An 18,069-nucleotide genomic window follows, 5' to 3' on the forward strand; every position below is an offset into this window, starting at 1 on the left:
TATGGTGGGATAGTGAAGCATCTTTTGGATCTCATAAATCTCATATAAAGCAAATATGTCGCACTAAAAGGTTTAGATACAACCAGTTAATCCCCCAAATCGGATCATGATTACTGTTGTACAGTGCATTTTCCAATTGAAATAGTGTCCTCTCATAGAGCATAAACTGTTTCCTCATTGAACATGTAATCAATCCATTGAATTGACTTTTACCCAGTCCGTTTTCCTCTTCACAGTAACCTCTCAGACATATGCATTTCTATCATAGTTGCTTGGGACAGACTGAGACATTGCCACAGTTGACAGCACATGTCCTCTGGAGGAAGGCTGGTATGGATACGGTCTAAAACACAAAAGAAGTGTTGCAGTTAATAAAATATGCCAATTCTACTATATCAAGTGAATTAATATTGGACATTTCAATTGCATACTCACATTTTATCATTGGGTGTATTGATTCTGCAAGCACACAGCAGACATGAACCACTACAGATGGCAAGTGTGGCTGAAGACCAACCGATATACAAGCCCTCTCCGATTTCATACCTGTGATATAGTAACATTTAACATATGTGTTTTCTATGTATTATTATTTAGTTCATGGTAAACAACAACATCACTTTGTGCTATTCAGCTGTTGTTCTGTCTCTCTCAACTCAATGAAATATGGATGCAGTTTGTATTGACTCACTTAGTCCCTGGATAAAACTGGTCAAAGAACTCCTGTGTGATGTTGGCTGCGTACCAAGACACTGCAATCATCGTGCAAATCCCTACAAAAAAAAAAAAAAAAAAAAACATGTTTACTTTTGACAAGTGGTATGTTTTTATAAATGCAAACTTTGCACACATTTAAAAACAGGATAAATAACAACATAACATATAATATTGAAACCTAACATATGAATCCTGGAGTTGTAAAGTTATAGTGATGTAAGAAGTAAAACTGATCTCAATTTAGTTGTAAGGAGTGACTGCTTATTTACAATCAGCTCTCCTCTAATAGAATACTATTACTATGCAAAGAAAATAATAATAAAAGTTATAATACAATTTAAAAGCCTCTCAAATTTGATTAAAATTACACCACTGGTTTAGTATTTGTATTGGGGAGTCTGTGGTTGATAAAAAAGAAGAAAGGTCCAAGTTACTCTTCTGGCAAAAAGTTTAAAAGCCTTCATTTAGATGGCTATATCATGGTCAAATTATTAAAAAAAAAAAAAAAGAAAATACTTGTGCATTATCCTTGTCTTCATTCTATACATTTTATAGAGCCATCTAGTGGTCATACTTTGCACTTGTCACCATTGAGCTCATTGGCTTTCTGTTCAGGTATTTGCAGTTATCTTGTATCCACAAAAGGACAAGATGTGACCCTGAAGAATGCTGTTTGTCCCGGTATAAGTGGGTCTGTTTCAACATGCACAAGTATCTTTTAACTTTTAGGCAGATGAGTGCCTTCTTATAACTTTCTTCTACACTCAGGACCTTTTCTCTCTGTTGTTTTTAGCTGTTTGGCTTTAGGAATGCTGATGTCAATCTATTAGACATTAATCAGCCCCAGTGAGTGAAGCCCAGTTTCTTTGTTGATTCTTTGATCTTTCTAAAACCACCAGAAGATGAAAGTTATTCAGTGAAATATCTTTACTTCTACTTGATGAATTGCCACAATACTTTGTTCAGTCATTCATGGTTCCCAGAGAATGAATCCTACTACCTTTGCTGATCTCCTGAAATTTCCTGAAGTATATCAGCAGGACAACATTTTTAGAGTCAAATTGAATTGCAATGAAATTTGGTACAGATAATCTTTTTTCCCAGAGGACGAATCCTAATGATTGTTGTTGATATGTTTGCATTTATTGGAATGTCTTGATAAAAATGAATTACCCTTAAATTTTGATCAGATGTCCACATGTCATGAATTGAGTTTGATACCTTGAACTTTCATCTTGAACCATCATCAGGTAAAAATTTTTAATGTGGTTTATGACGACATGCCTGCAAAATGAATGAAATTCCCACCAATCTCAGCTATACTATGTATTTATCACTAATAAGCAAATGTTGGTCAAATGGTCAACATAGTAAACATAACTTATTATCTTATCTGTGGACATACCTCTTCCTGATATTACTAGTCTCCTCTCACTATGTAGCTTTTTGTATTTTACGTAGTATGAATTATTCTGGACTTATTGGATAACAATTCATTCCCTTGATAATGACAGGTTTGTTAGAGTAAGGATAACCTTTTGAACTGGTGACCCATTCTCTGATAGCTTGTCTTCTGCAAACAGAGATTGGAGCACTAGACATGTTTGCCTATCCAAGTGTTGTGGGTAATGATGGGGCTTGATTCTCTTTCTTAAATACATTTCTCGTGAGTCTCATGTTTCACAGTACTTCCAGAGACTAAGCTAGTGTCCAGGATCTGGACAATTTCAAGTCTTTTTTAAAACAGTAAGCCTTCCTTCATTGCACACAAGAAATATTAAACTTCTGACGAAACATTTTCTTCATGGTTGTTTTGTTACATTGCTAATTGCATCCAATCCCCTTGTCTTTACCCTGTAGTAAAAAGAACACTCCTCCAATTGCAGCAATTCTCCCCTTCAGGACGTAGTTTTCTCCTCCTATTTTAGAGCACTGCATTCCTGCAAGAGTAGCCACAAGCCCAAATGTCCCAAACACAATGGAAGCAATCATCAGTGCTCGGGAGGCCTGTATGTATCCTGTGCACAAACATAAAAAAATACAATAATGTGTCCCGGTGTTCCATGCAGACATATTATAATGTATTTACAGTGAAAGAATTTAACACATGCAAATGCAAATGTATTATTTACATTAACGTTGTATCTATAGCATGACTATGTTGCAGCGATATGGGTTTGAGCCCTGTAGACTCTCATTAGTACTGATGCTGGTTCTGTGAGCAAAGTCAGAGCCCTGTAACAGGCTCTATCGAACAAAACCTGTACAAAACACTTGAGCCACAATTCTAGAAAAAATATTGAATTCAGTCTATCCAATCATCTAGCATTCACCAAGAGATAAACAGTCACAGTTGTATATACCTCTATAGTTTCAGGACCATAACCTTTTAAATCAACAATGATATGAAATGTAAATATATGTACTATGTTGGGGGTGTGACGAAAAACAAAACAGAATTAGCTCAGTATCCAACCTTGATCATTTCTGAGTACCAACCGAATGAGAATAGTAGCAGACACACTGGCTGAAACTAAGCATGGAGAATTTGCATTTTCCTTGCAGCACAGGTAGTTTTCCCAAAGTGGCTAACAGGTTCAGACAAATAAAGTACAAGTTGGACATAAATATCAGCTCTTAGAAATCAGTTTAAATGACCAATTAATTTATGAGTGTCATTTGGTCTGGGTTCATTGCAGTTGTGCTTGCTTATCCTCCTGTTATATTACCCCTGTTCACAGATTATAGCCAGTACAATATAATATTCCTGATAGATTTTTAAAGGGATACCAAGATGACATTTAGATCAAGAGTACATGGAAAAAAACAATGGCAAGGAAGAATTTCTCTGTTGTGTTGGATACAGTGGTATGCCATTCAGGAGAATTCAGTGTTTGTTGTAAAGGTCAAACAGTTTTTTATTGTACATAACACTGTCAGCCCTTTACACCTTGGACATGAACTAAGCTTTTTTCTTTGTGCTCTGTTGCTACAATAAGTATACACCATTTATACCAAGCTGCTTAATAGTAAAGTTTCTTGTGTAATGATTGTTATACCACTTCTTCAAAATGAGTGGGTGGATTTGGATTTGAGTCTAATAAGTAGTCATCCATACCAATAAAACAGTTGCTGTCAGCCACATACCATTAAGTGCGAGCAAAGATGGAAAATCCCGGCAGTTGTGAACTCCTGTAGAGTCAGTTGCACAGGACATCCATAGGTTTTCATAGATGGTTGATGTGGTAATAACGTTACCATCCACTGTAGAGACTCTCCAGTATCGATTTGGAAGTGCAACGCCAACCATCAGCCAGCCAAGGAAGCCCAGGAAGAAGGCAAAAGCTTCCACTATCGCATTCATATTTCCTTGTTTTATCTATCCAACCCGTGTAGAGTTATCCAGAAAAATGAACACTAAATACCAACGTTGACTCTCCAAGCTATCTTCCTATACACATGTGGATTTGTTTGGCCCAGCAGACTCAGTGTACAAGACCAATTCTCAGCAACCCCTGTGCTAAGATGCTACAGAAAACTACAAATCAATGATTAATTCCCACTTATGAGTTCCCCTATTATTCCCAACTCTATTGAACCTTTTCAAAGACTCCAAATGTTTACCCAACTTAAAAGACAACAGAGAGGTGAAGTCCAACCTTCCAACCTGCTTACAAACGTCTATAGACTTAAAGCTATTTGTCACCTCATGACGTTTGCTTTGAGCACTGTATCAATAACATCAAACCGTTATTGATGGGATTCAACTCACGTTTTGGCTCCTCAGTTCACCCTCTGGATAAGGGATGATGGAAATGTGTGTGGTACATGGGGGTGAGGGTGCATCACCACAAACTGACCCGCAGATGACCAGGTGTTCTGCCCTAAGATAAACTTATTTGCTTGTGTGATAGCTGACCCTAAAACTCTTCATTCATTCATTCATTCATTCATTCATTCAGTAATAAACGTATTTCTGGTTATCAGGCCTGTATCATGACAAGGAAACCACAATTTTACTTGAAATCTGACTTTGTTGTAATGGTTTAGACCTAAACACACCACCAAAAAACAGACTTAATGTGATGTCAACCTCAAAGATATTTTTAAAGACAGGTTTTAGTGATAATACTGGATTACAATATATTTTTAATAACCTATGCTTAAGAATGAACACCACTTCATAACAACTAAGAACAGCAAGACTTAACTCCTTATTGAATACAGCATAACAGTGGTAAAATGGCAGGGGTTATTGAAAGTCCACCTTTCATTGCATTAAATACAGTGGATACAATTAAAAATAGGATAAGCAGTAAAGAAAAATTCAAAATGAAATGTAAAAAGAATCACTCGAACAATGCACTGATAATTTTATAGCCCTATGATAACATTTGTGAGACTTAATGTAATTCAGCACAGCACCAGTACAATGTATAGCATGTAACTGCTTTGTAAATGCTCTCTCTGACACAACCTCATCAAAAATAAACTCAAACTACACAACTTTTTGGATTGAATTAAACAGCTGCCTCTTTTTGTCAGCACAGGAACTGAATTACATAGTATAATCATTTGAACTCTTAAAGTAGTTTATGCCTTCATTTCAGTCAGTATGATGCTATTGGTTAGAAAATGCATACTCAGCTATTACATACAGCTGAATCAGAGAAAAAACTGAAAGCTTAAATGATAATGGGAAAAACATTGCCTAAGCAATGTCTTATTCATTTCCAGTAACTACCACCTTTTTTAACAGGAGATATTACTTTGATTACTTTTCAAAGATCCTACTAGGCTATTAGACAATAGATACATTTACTTTGACTTACCTGGAAGAGCAAAAAGGGATGGAAAGTCACGGCAGTTATATATCCCTGTTGAATCACTTGCACAAGACATCCAGAGATTCTCATAGATTGTGGAGGTTGTAATTACGCTGCCATCTGTGGTGGATTCTTTCCAATACTGATCTTCTAGTGATATGAAAATCATTATCCAGCCAACAAAACCAAGGAAAAGTGCTATAACCTCAATGATCTCTTTCATCTTGAAAGATATTTTCTATTAATAATTAGCAAAACGAGATAGATATTGCCTCTGTAAGGAGCTCTATTCGCAACTTCTGTATCTGATATACATTTTGGGAGTGTGAGAACTGACTCAGGATTTTTTTCTCATGCACTCAAACCTGGACTAATTTGAACATTGATTTGTTGGTGGTGGCTACATTAAGTCTGCTATTCCCGCCCAAAATTGATGACATTTCACTTGCCTGAAATGTTACCATAGAAATGTAAGTACAATGAGCATTGTTTTCCCTTCTTCTGATTGGCAGTGCAGATAATTTAAAATACTTGTCACAGCTTTAAGGCCAGTAATCAAAAAAATCAAAAAGTTTAAATGTACTGGGATCCTTTGGCACTGATGGCTTTAACACGCTTTTTAAAGCTTTTTCAGGAAACTATTTACAATTAATTGTTTTATTTAGTTTATTATATTTTATTTATTTGTAGGATGTGTGTGTGTTTGTGTGTGTGTGTGTGTGTGTGTGTGTGTGTGTGTGTGTGTGTGTGTGTGTGTGTGTGTGTGTGTGTGTGTGTGTGTGTGTGTGTGTGTGTGTGTATGTGTGTGTAAGTGTAAATATATGCTTCACTAAATAAGTTAATCAGAGAAAGGTTTATCTAGTCATAATCTTATGAAGTGATGTTCTTGTCATAATCTAGGTTTACTCTGTGGGTATCATTCTTTTTGTGGTTATTCACATCATCTTGTCTTCTTACCTGCATTCCCTTTTGAGGAATTGGTAGCTTGTGATTTTAGGGAGGTCATTTTAAGCTCCATAAGCAAATACTTATGGGGAAATACTGAATAGAGGGCTGAGCAAATCCTGAAAGCTGTGTAAAAAGCAGTTGGTGGGTGATTTATTGAAGGCAGAAAGTGTATTATTTTAGCACTGGTTAAGCATTAACTAGTCTGAAGCAGGACAAAAGATGCATTCTTGCTCTTTGTAAATACATTTTTTATACTGGAGCATATAGATTTAACAATGATGTCTGTTTAGTTGACATAGTACAGTACAGCTATTCTAACACACCCTTATTATTTATTAGTTGTCTCTATACATTAAGCTACAATTGGAGGTGTGGATTAACAAGATACTACTGATGCATATGCAGTACAATCATGTATTCCCTTTGTATTTACAGCTGGCCAATATTCTGGAGATATTAAAAGCAGAAACTTGCCAGATACAGTCTGTATCTTATCAAACGTGAATTCTCTGCAGCCAACCATTAATCAGAAGCACAGTTCAAAGTTCTGTCATATACTTGTACTGTATACAATATTGAACAGACATTCAGGCTTTAACTCATAATCTTGTGTCTGTTAATATTTTATTTCTTTGCCCTTCCCTCAGTCCGCTGAAATATTTATTTAGTTGTGTCCGCATTGACCTCCTTGCTTAAAGGGAAAGTTCACTCAGAAAAAACCTCACAGGGTTTTTGGTTTCCAGCCTCTGATACTGGCTGTGACCACTAGTTATCACTGGTGATTGAGGTCAGATTGAGGTCACATAACTAGGACCAGATAAATGTTTAAATTGTGAACATGATTATTTCAAGTATTAGTTTTAAGCACTAAGTTAATGCATACAGTACAAGAGAAGCTTAGCAGTCAGTAATTAAAGCTAGATGTCCTCAGGTGGGATGGTGAGTTCCTGTTCTGTGTCCATAGACAGAAATATTTTCTGAATCTTCTTAGATTTTAAGGTTAATCTAATTAGATTAGTAAACTTGTTCTTGTGAGTGAGTGGTCAGTGCTAGTGTCAGGTAAAGGTTCAGAAGTTTTGGAAACTATCATTTTTTTCTTGTAGTTGTGTGCCCCAAATAACTAGAAATGAGAAATCACAAGAAGGGGACAATTCTCAAACTTTTAAATCCATCAGAGACTGCCAGCAGAGATGTGTTGTACCAAAAATAAAACACAAGAGTCTTTCTTTTGAACAAAAACAGATGGCAGATTAAACTAAAACACAAATAAAATTCACAAGGAGGTTCTTGATTTCTGTGTAATAAACTATATAACTACACTGGTTCATCCTATACTCGTCCTATACAGTATGTTGCTGGGCCCGCTTGTTCATCCTTTGATGAAAAGTGAATTCTTCCCAAGCATGAGAGCACATGGCTGCATTGGATTTTTAAATTACATTACATTACATTATCTTATATGACAGAAGCAGCTGCTGTAGTGTTATGATTGAAGTGACACCATGATGCTACACAATATCAGAATCTTATTCTAGTACATTATATCAAGTAGTTATTTTTAGCAGCAAATAACACAAGTTCACTACAGATGAAGTGAGCTCCGGTTGTATATTAGATGACTTTCATCATTTAAAATCTTGAACAGACCTTTGTGCAATTCTACACTGAGCTAAATATTAGATGCTGATTCATGTGCAGATTCAGTTATGTGCTCTCAGAACTATTTAAATAGTGTGATGCTGTTTAACTTTGCACAGTCAGTATTTGTGTACTGTATGTAATAGAGTTTCGGTAAAGTCACTGCCTCAATACATGGAGCAATAAATCAATATGATTGATTGCTGAGATTACAGCTCTCGGTTTCTCTCTCTCTCTCTCTCTCTCTCTCTCTCTCTCTCTCCCTCTCTCTCTCTCTCTCTCTCTCTCTCTCCTTCAAATACACACAGACAGCAAGGGTTTAAAATTCATTGGTTTGAATAACCGACCATTACGTATTTGCTGGTCTGGTGTAAAGCAACATTTGATTAAAAAAAAAGGTTGTTAGACTATTATTTCAGTCATGTTTTTTAGCCAAGCTGGAAGCATGAGTCTATTGCCTTAACACCAGATTTGGTTGGTCCATTAAATACCTTAATGACTATTGGATAAATTGTCATGAGAATTGGTACAGATGTTAATGTTCCCCTCAGGATTAATTGTAATCACTTTGGTGATGGTGACTTTTCCTCAAGCACATTTTGGTCATTACTTAAATAAACAGGTGTGGTGGTGATTTCAGTTATTGTTTGACCACAATAGAAATATAGTATTGCTACATAAAACAGGCCAAGTATCATAGAGAGGACTATCCCATCCCTTTTTAATATGATAAACATGGTATAAAGAATATATATTGGATATACAGTGCTTCAATTTCAACTTCACAAAACACAGATTTTTTTTTTAGTAACATCATGATGAAGATAAATGTTTGTAAGGTGATGCTTAAACTTTAAATTGAATTAGTGGTAAAGTTGGTTTCTTGATGAAGTAGTGATATTAAAAACCTGGACAATAAATACTCACATTTTTGTATAATTTTCAATATAGCTAATAACTTATTTTCTCAATGTATTACCAATGTGGATTACAGAGCCATGGAAAGAGGAACAAACACGTTTATTTGTGATTTTATTGATTGCTTTTAACTCTATCTACAATATTTGCCTCATTAATAACAAGAATAATATTAGTTATATGATAATTAAAGGAATACATAATAATAATGATTATGATAATAATGATTATGATAATAATAATAATAATAATACTATTCTATCAACACTGTATCTTTGGTCCAAATAATATAAACATTGCTTCATTTTTTTTCTATACATTTCTATACATATACAAAGTATTAACATATGCATAGATTACAGCAGCCATTGTTAGTGCAACCATATTTACATTTTCTGTTACACAACATGCATGAGATGAGATGTGTGTGTGTGTGTGTGTGTGTGTGTGTGTGTGTGTGTGTGTGTGTGTGTGTGTGTGTGTGTGTGTGTGTGTGTGTGTGTGTGTGTGTGTGTGTGTGTGTGTGTGTGTGCATACATATGTTCAACAGTAGTACTGTCAGTATTACTATCAGATAATTACAGATTATTGTACAAATTACAGTTTATGAGTAACTGGCACCAAATGAGCAAATATCCAATCTAAATGTGCTAAATTTCAATAGATATGCTTCGTGTAAAATTCTACTGTCTTCCATCCTTCTGCTCAGTTTCTGGCTCCAACTCAAAGAAGTACACATCCTCCACCTTTGACTTCCACATAGTTGGGATCAAGGTCATTGGGTAGTTTGCCATTCTCTCCCCAGATATTCAGCTCCCCAAACACACCTGTCTCAATCATCTCCTCCTGCCATGGGATTGGGACGTTGCCAGAGGCAAAATCATTGAAGAACTCTGTGTCCTTATTATCCATGACCAAACCTTTAATTGTGCTGAAGGCGCCCACATCGTCAATATCTTTAGCATAGACCATCTTAGGATCAGGTACAAATGGTGGAGGTAGCATGCCTTTAGAAGGAACATAGAGAACATCGTCAATTCAAAATGTGGCCTATTTTTGCTGTACTTCGACCCCTTTTTGTGTGATTTTTTTTTTGGTGTTGATGAAGTTGTCGACGTCACCCACCTGCTTCCAGACGGCCCCAGTTAATCTCTTTGAAGAATGGCTGATTCTTGAGCTCAGCGCACTCATTATTTTTGAACCCAAGGCGTTTCTCTGGGTCCTTCGCCATCAGGCCTTCACAAATATCTGTGCACTCTTTGCTAAATTTGGGTGTATATGAAACTGGATCATTCAAGATTCTGCGAGTAACCTCTTCATTCTCAACCTAAAGAAAGAGAACATTTTGCAAATGAACATTGAATGTGAAGTCAGTGACCACAGTGAACCAGCCTGAGACCAAAAACTATTATATTTCGACCCATAAAAGACACCAAATGTGTCTGTTCTACACGTTTTGTACCTTTTGTCCTCGCACTCTAAAGGGCCCTTTAGCTGCAATCATCTCATACACTGTGACTCCCAGAGTAAAATAGTCCACTGAGTAGTCATACTCCTTCTTCTGGAGCAGCTCTGGAGCCATGAAACCTTGATTGATAGACATCACAAATTCATACACAATAACTTGCATGACATACGTGACCATTTCTACTTCATCTTAAAATATTGTTTTGTTCACTTAGGCCTACCTGGAGTTCCTGCATATCCAGAAGTCTTGTCTTCCCCTGGTGGAAGTTCGACAGCCAGACCCAAATCTGACAGGCGAACGTGTCCTGAGTAAGAAAGCATTGATTACTAAAGTGGCATAATGAGACAGTAGATGTCCACTCCAAGCCAACACTAACAGAATGCCCAATTAATCCTTGAGGAATCAATCTGAAACGTCAAGTGTTTCATTTCTTTGCCAGGTGGTTTTCATTAAACTCTTTTTTAACTTTATTAATGTTGCAATATTTTTTGTTTGTAAAATGTTCTATCTATATTCACATTTTCCCCTGACCTCTCTGCTCCTCATGAAGTCAAGGCACTATTTATGTTCATGTTTAGATCTTGTTAATATATGCACATTCTAGTCCAGTCCTCTGAACTAAACCTGCAGCAGAGCAGGTTAGAGGTGCAGCATAGGTTACCATGGTGATTTACATGGGCTTAAAGTAAGCCATTTTCATGAGATAAGCTGCGGTTGAAACCAAAGTTAGGTGGTTTACCTGCTAATCTTGCTTTGTGATAAAGGCCACAAAGAGGTTTAACGAATCAGTGTTTTCAGCTGTTCAAGTGTTTGGTTCAAATGAAAATCTGCATTCACATGGTTAAAGACCAAATATGGATGGGTTTGGACAGATTAGAGCATACATGCTGCAGAGGAAATGGCTCACCTGCATCATCCAGCAGTACATTTTCTGGTTTTAGGTCTCTGTAGATGATCCTGTGCTGGTGAAGGTGCTCCAGTCCACAGATGACCTGAGCTGTATAGAAACATGCTCTCTTCTCATCAAAACCAGGATTTTTTTCATCCACATTATACATATGAAACCTGTGAGAGGGAGGAGGATATTATACAGTATTCTCTAAAGCTTCTGTGACATTAAGAAAAGTAACAGAATAGTCGAAGAAAGAGGAGAGACTAAGGACTCCTTAAGTTGTTCTCTGACTTTAAAGCATGACGCACCTGAGAGATCAGTCAGTATATTAGCTGTGAAGTTTATCTACACCTAGGCTAATTAGTAGAGATGAGTGGAATGACACAAGTTCCCATGTTAGTAACTACAGAAACCAGCATGGAGCATGGCATTGGCAGTGTCAGTCTATGTATATCAGCTGTATTTGCATTTATGTAAAGCACCTGAGGTCTCCACCATTCATGATGGTCATAACTAGGCAGAGGTCAGTCTTGGTCTGGAAGGCATAAGCCAGTGTCACAATGAAGCGACTGTGAACTTTTGCGAGGATGCGCTTCTCCACAATTGCTCCCTAAACACAAATCAGAACATGATTAGTCCAACAAAACTATGAACATACAATATGTTTGAAAGAATTAAAGCCCCCACATGCAGCCACGTGGGGGTTTTCATTTAGTTTGCCTGACTACTGTAGATATGTTTTGAAGGGCATGAACAGACTGTGCTTGATTGACTTGTCAAAGAGTAAACAATTACATTATCATGACATATATTTTGACAATTCAGGAAAAGCACAGGCACCAACTAATCACACATTTATAATGGTTGAAGTCAACTAAGTTGTTAGGTGTTCATGTATACAGTTCCGAGGCCTAGTATTTTGAATGCTGGCTCTCTGGCATGGCTTGTTTGATGGATGGCAATCATTCTGCAGGTTATATTCGATGGCACATGGTCAACCACACCTTATGGATGCTTAGATGGAACTGCCATCATCAATATTATTGTAATATGTCATTTGTGTGCTTTCCCTTCCATAACAAGTTCAAATGTCTGCTGTAAAAAAGATGTACTGTGTATACTGGCTTTCTGACATACACAAATGTAACTACAGTAAGCCATCATTAATGTCATTAGTTACACCTGTGATTTTCCTGCCTCTATAAGTGCCATGAGCAATTGGCCTGTTCTCAGTAGCAGAAAGAGGTTTATAAAGCTGTGTGCAGAGGGCTAATCAGCCATAATAAAAAAACAATGTTTGGGTGTGCAAGGTTGAGGTTGAATCTGTCTGAGAAGGTGGACTAACTTAAAGAACTTGGTGTTCATTATCCACTGATGCTTTTAAAAGCAGTGAGCTTCAGTTCAGTCTCTGTGTCTGGCTCTGAGCTGCTTTGTGAGGTCTTTAAGAGACACACAAGCTTCTTTGCATTGAGCTGTTGTGTTGAAAACTAAACCTTTGCCGCTCACTGGGGAATATTGTCTCCCATTCACTTCTTTCTTATTTCCTACTGGGGGTCGTTGTGAGTTGGTTAAAGATCTTATTTTGTGTTGTAACTCATTTTGATTGACACTACGAATATCTATGAATGGGATATTAAATACTACACCACTGCTTTACCCCATAGCCTTTACGTTTCTTCAGCCTCTTTTTATCCAGCTTTTTATTGGCGTACATTTTGCCTGTTGCCTTAGCCTGGCAAGCAAACACTTCCCCGAAACCTCCTTTACCCAGGACTCTGAAGTCCATGAACCACTCCTCATCAAAAGGCTGGCTCTCCAACCATTTGAACTGAACATAACGCAGGAAGTACATGCTGTTCTTGAAGCCATCTATGGCGTTCTCCAGGTGTTCGAGCAGTTGTTGCTCACTCTCCTTAAACAGGTCACCACGGACATTTTTGAAGTCTTCCTTCACTCGAGTGACGGCCTTCTCCTCCAGGAAGCTGCAAAAATTCTTTGATGCTGAGTCATGGTACTTATTGACGATTTTTTGTGCCTTCTGTACTCTGTCCTTTTCTTGACATACTTTGTAGTCTTCGATGTCTTTCCACAGATCCCCAGCATTCTTATGGATTGTGTCACTCTGCAGAAACTGTTGGAATAGGCGCTTGCCAATTGGCTGTTTGACACACATCATGTCAAAGGTCGTGTCTACAGTCGTCTTCATGTGTTCACAATCTCTGATGTGTGGGAGTTTCAGCCTGGCTCGCATCTTCTTGTCACGCATGGTGGCTGCTGCAGCTCCGTCCACACTACCACGGGCCGAGACATAGGCAGAGTTTGCCACCACCGTCTCCAAACCACCAATGTCCATGGCTGTACCTTTTCCTAGTACACACAAGACCAGTACATACATCATTGAAAGTACTGACATTTCTTTTCATTATTTTGCTCTCAGCAGTTGATTTTACAATGTATCTATGTGTTGTTGCAATATTCATGAATAAACTGATCGGTTCTTCTATTGTTTTTAATCAGCCATGCATCATCTAGTCTATTTGTTCTGATCAATGGATATAATAGATTTTTATGGACACCTGCTCATCCTCTACTAAAGGATGATAACAGAGTCTCTGGGCTAAATTTGCTAACTTATTCTCCCCTTAATGTTGCTTTTGCTTTTTTTTTTACTTTTAAATGCTTTTATGTTCTGTTCCCATACTAGTTGCACCAGCACAATGTTATAATCTGATTCAGTTGTTTTCTATCAGATTATTAAAGCACATGTCACCCTGTGTGAAAAATGCCATAACCCTGCTGACAAAGCCTGATGGGTTACCTTCCAGATTAGATACTGTTTAGGGTGGAAAGAGAATAATGTGATGATATGCTGCACTCTGCTGTTGGAAAGACAAAAGTTACTGAAGAGGGCATTTTATTTCAGATGCTTCAGAGAAGGGATTTAGGGAGCTGCAAGCCCAGGTGGGAGAGTATTAGTTCAGACTAGGCAGCCCACAGCCTGGTTCCTTCCTGTCTTTTCCAACTGTTCAGATTACTCTCTGTAACCACACAATTTTGCATTTCTTTTTTCTGATTCTCTGAAATATATTGTAGTCAGGACAAATGTATTCCCTGTTGTTGGATTCTTATCCACACAGTAATTAAATATAGTTAAATTAATTGTGACGTACAATTTGAGGAATTGCCTGTAGGCTATTGTTTGCATTAGATTTCTTCCTGCACAATTAAACAATGGTGCAAAACAGCAATTTTAGTAGAAAAAGAAAGTTTTTACTGGTAACACGGAGTATAAAGTGGATCATGATATTGCTGTGTTAAATCTTTCTGGTCATTATTTCATGTCATAAGCTGCTCTGTCATTACCTGGTACAGTGATAAAGTGATATTATTGGCTGAGGAAGTGCTTACCTGACTCAACATAATCCAATTAACACTGATTGTTGATACCAGAGATTTATGTGGAGATGATTTATCCCATTGTTAACGAATATGCATTTTTTTACTAGCTTTGAATGAATTGTCTTTAAACAGGTTGAATATGTAAACATAACTTACCACATAAAAAATACAACTCAACAACAATATCAACAAAAATATTTAAAAGGACCTTATTAGCATTAAAATCCACAGTGTGAGGATATTAAGTTGTCAGGATTTAACTACTAATTCTAAAAAGTGAAATATTATGCAATGTTATTGACAGAACATTTAACCAATAAATAATATGATCAATATATAGTTTTCTGGCTTATATTTAATTTAAAAAAGACAATATTTCACTTCCAGATTGATTACATATATAATTCATATTGATGTATAAGCACTCACCAAACTTGTTTGCTGTAGCAGTCAGTCAAAAAAGGACTTGAAGGCAATCGAATAAATCCAACTGGGTACCATCCAATATATAATTTTGTCTCTTGTTATCCTTGTTCTTCATCAACAAATAGAAATCATCTTTGTCCCATCACAGTCTTGAACACACTTACTTTCTTTCTGACTCTCGCCTCTCTCCCCTTGTTCCCCTTGTATTTTGAAGGGGTTGGGGCATTAGGTTGAGGTTGAATCTGCTCCTGAAATCCTACTTGGCAGTTCATTAGCTGTTGAGGATTACACCCTGATTATCAGACGGAGAGACTTGGCAGAAGCTATTAGTGTAACTAGCAGCATGAATGATTACTGATTAGGGAATCATATACAAACTCACTCAATTGACACCATTCAATTGTTCAACACTGAATTCATGCTTGGTTTCAAAAATAACATGTTTTTCATGTTTGATCTATGAGCTTGATAATGAGTGAAAATATTGCTTGCTGCATGTGAATCCAGAACTTTTCAAAAATCTGCAGGAGCTGGAAGAAAGATATTATGTAGGTACATTCCGGGTGAGAGGATTTAGTCTGTGTTTGATCAAATGGAGAAGAGGGATTTAGATCATGCAGCTAAAGACGAGTGAAAGTTTGCCAAACAGTAGATAACCCATGTTAGAGCTGTTTATCCAATTAACTATGAGATGGGAAATTCTCAGATGAATGCCACTGTGTTAAACTGTGGTTTTTCCTCAGCAGCTGAACACATGTTGAGACAGCTAGGAAGTCATGTTTTGATGTGTGCAGTTTTTTTTTAAGAACTTCTGTATTTTTTAAGATATCTGGTCTAAATATGAAAGAAATATTACAGTTATGATGAACACCTGAGATATTTTAACTCTTCATTCTGAGGATCAGGTTTAGATAAGTAAAAGTGTTCAGTATTACAAGACCTTCAGGTTAAAGGTAATTCCACATTTGACTCACCTCATTTGGACGCCTCTAAGAAATGTTTACTGATCCACATCTGTAGCACATTACACTAAATTTAAGTTTTTTAGTTTGTGCTATTGCTACAGTGCAACCTCCAGAAACTGTTAAGAGAGCACTCAGTGGTTTTTTTTTAGCCAGAAAGGACTGCTGTGCAATATTTTGTGCAAAGGAAGACTAACAGATTGAATGAAAGTAGCTCAATAGAGGAGGAAACTTAAGCCTGTTTTAGTCCATTTCATGTACTGTGCAAGAAAAGCCCCTGAGCACAAATCCTATTTAAAGGGGTTATAGGTGATACAGATTATGTATGTTTAAATCTAATCCAGTTTAGTGACGGAGAACAATCCCACCCACCCAGACATTGATTTAGTCTGTTACTGTGAGACAGTGATATCTGAATTGATCTAACCACTGCCCTGTCATCTACCAAGTCAAAGGTGAGAGCACAGAAGTGTCACTGCACCTTTAAACATCTGGGGGAAGAAAATAACTCCTCAGTTTCTCTCAAAAGTAAATTTCAAACATTGTCTGGGCTCTCTTTTCTTCCATTGCACTGCAATTCATCATGTTCTAATAGCTTGACTAAATATTGAGCCGTTGGTGATAAAGGCAGGTGGATAATCCTTACCTGTTTAATTCATTCAGAGCAAAGTAAAAATCCCATTACATCTGTACACGCATTGAGGTTGTCAATATGTGTGATCCTCGAGCAGCTGAGCTGTAGGTGCCCTCCAGCTGATTAAACAGTGTTTGAAAACAGTGCTAGAAGTCACTGTTCTCGCTCTGACAATAATCTCTAATTGAAAGTGATGCTGTCACCCCGGTGACCCAGTATCACCTGAACTCATTTCACTTCACAGAGCAGAATATGAATGGAAATACTGAGGACTGTGTATCTGTTGAAACTCAGTTATCACTGTTGAATGACAATTGCGCAATGCATTCTTAAAGGTTTCATTTTCCATTTTATGTTCATTATACTATGTTATATTGTGTCTTGTACTTTGATACATAAGCCAATATTTTTTACATTTATGAATCCATTTTACAAGCGTATATGCTTATATAAACTGTACAAAAAAATATACTAATACTACTACTAGGCCTACTACTACTACAACTAATAATAACAATATAAGATAATAATAAATAATAATAAATATAATAATAAGAAGAAGAAGAAGAAGAAGAAGAAGAATGAGTGTTTAAACACCATAGTAACGCTTCTCCCATAGTCTACTGAATAGGATCACATGTGGATGTGACTGGTTCCAGTCAAACAGAAGATGATGGAAACCAGTTTCTGGTGATTTGCTGGTTCCACACATAGACTGTGTGGTTCCACACATGGATGTATTAGAGGACTGGATGGGTCGTTTCAATATGGCCGCCCATTCATTTAAAGGTCACTTGCCCAACCAGCACTGTAGGATGAACGCTAACATAAGCAGGGATTGAGGAGATATTTTCATTGGCTGAAAAGACGAGCGTCAAATGTACGTACTATAGGCACTCTAGTACGTACTAACGTCTCCGAGATGAGACGTTCAAGGACACATATGGCAATACTTAATTTTAGCCTGAAATAAAATAATGTTTCTGTGTAATTATTTGTATGCGAGTCTTATTGGACATGCACTTTTATGTCAGTACATGCAAAAAAAAGCGTTTTTCTGTATTTTGAAATACAGTTGTAGGGTAAATTACTGAAAGTCGCATTTGATAGCCTACTTGAGAAGCATGCAGAGGTTTTTTTTATGGTACTCTTTCTGCGAGTTTTTATTCTTAAATATGATTCAGCGAGCGATAGAAGTGATGAAGCTGTAGATTAAGGGAAGCTGGCAATAGCTATAACTG

At 37.0% G+C, this 18,069-nt stretch overlaps 2 protein-coding genes across 2 annotated transcripts; both read right to left on the reverse strand.

Annotated features, from left to right (window-relative positions):
* Window positions 1-229: 229 nt before the first annotated feature.
* On the reverse strand, window positions 230-4,081 carry LOC128371562 (claudin-15-like). Its single transcript, XM_053331913.1, has 5 exons — window positions 3,865-4,081; window positions 2,571-2,735; window positions 692-773; window positions 436-546; window positions 230-343 (listed from the first exon to the last, which is right to left on the reverse strand). The coding sequence occupies exons 1-5, from the start codon at window positions 4,079-4,081 to the stop codon at window positions 244-246; spliced, it is 675 nt and encodes a 224-aa protein (XP_053187888.1). The 3' UTR covers window positions 230-243.
* A 5,689-nt stretch (window positions 4,082-9,770) lies between these two features.
* Window positions 9,771-13,760, reverse strand: grk1b (G protein-coupled receptor kinase 1 b). Its single transcript, XM_053331448.1, has 7 exons — window positions 13,065-13,760; window positions 11,890-12,017; window positions 11,423-11,580; window positions 10,736-10,819; window positions 10,510-10,634; window positions 10,173-10,374; window positions 9,771-10,054 (listed from the first exon to the last, which is right to left on the reverse strand). Exons 1-7 carry the CDS (start codon window positions 13,758-13,760, stop codon window positions 9,771-9,773), a joined length of 1,677 nt encoding a protein of 558 aa, XP_053187423.1.
* Window positions 13,761-18,069: the final 4,309 nt, after the last annotated feature.

The sequence above is a fragment of the Scomber japonicus genome, chromosome 13 (genome assembly GCF_027409825.1).
Source record: "Scomber japonicus isolate fScoJap1 chromosome 13, fScoJap1.pri, whole genome shotgun sequence".
Lineage (NCBI taxonomy): Eukaryota > Metazoa > Chordata > Actinopteri > Scombriformes > Scombridae > Scomber > Scomber japonicus.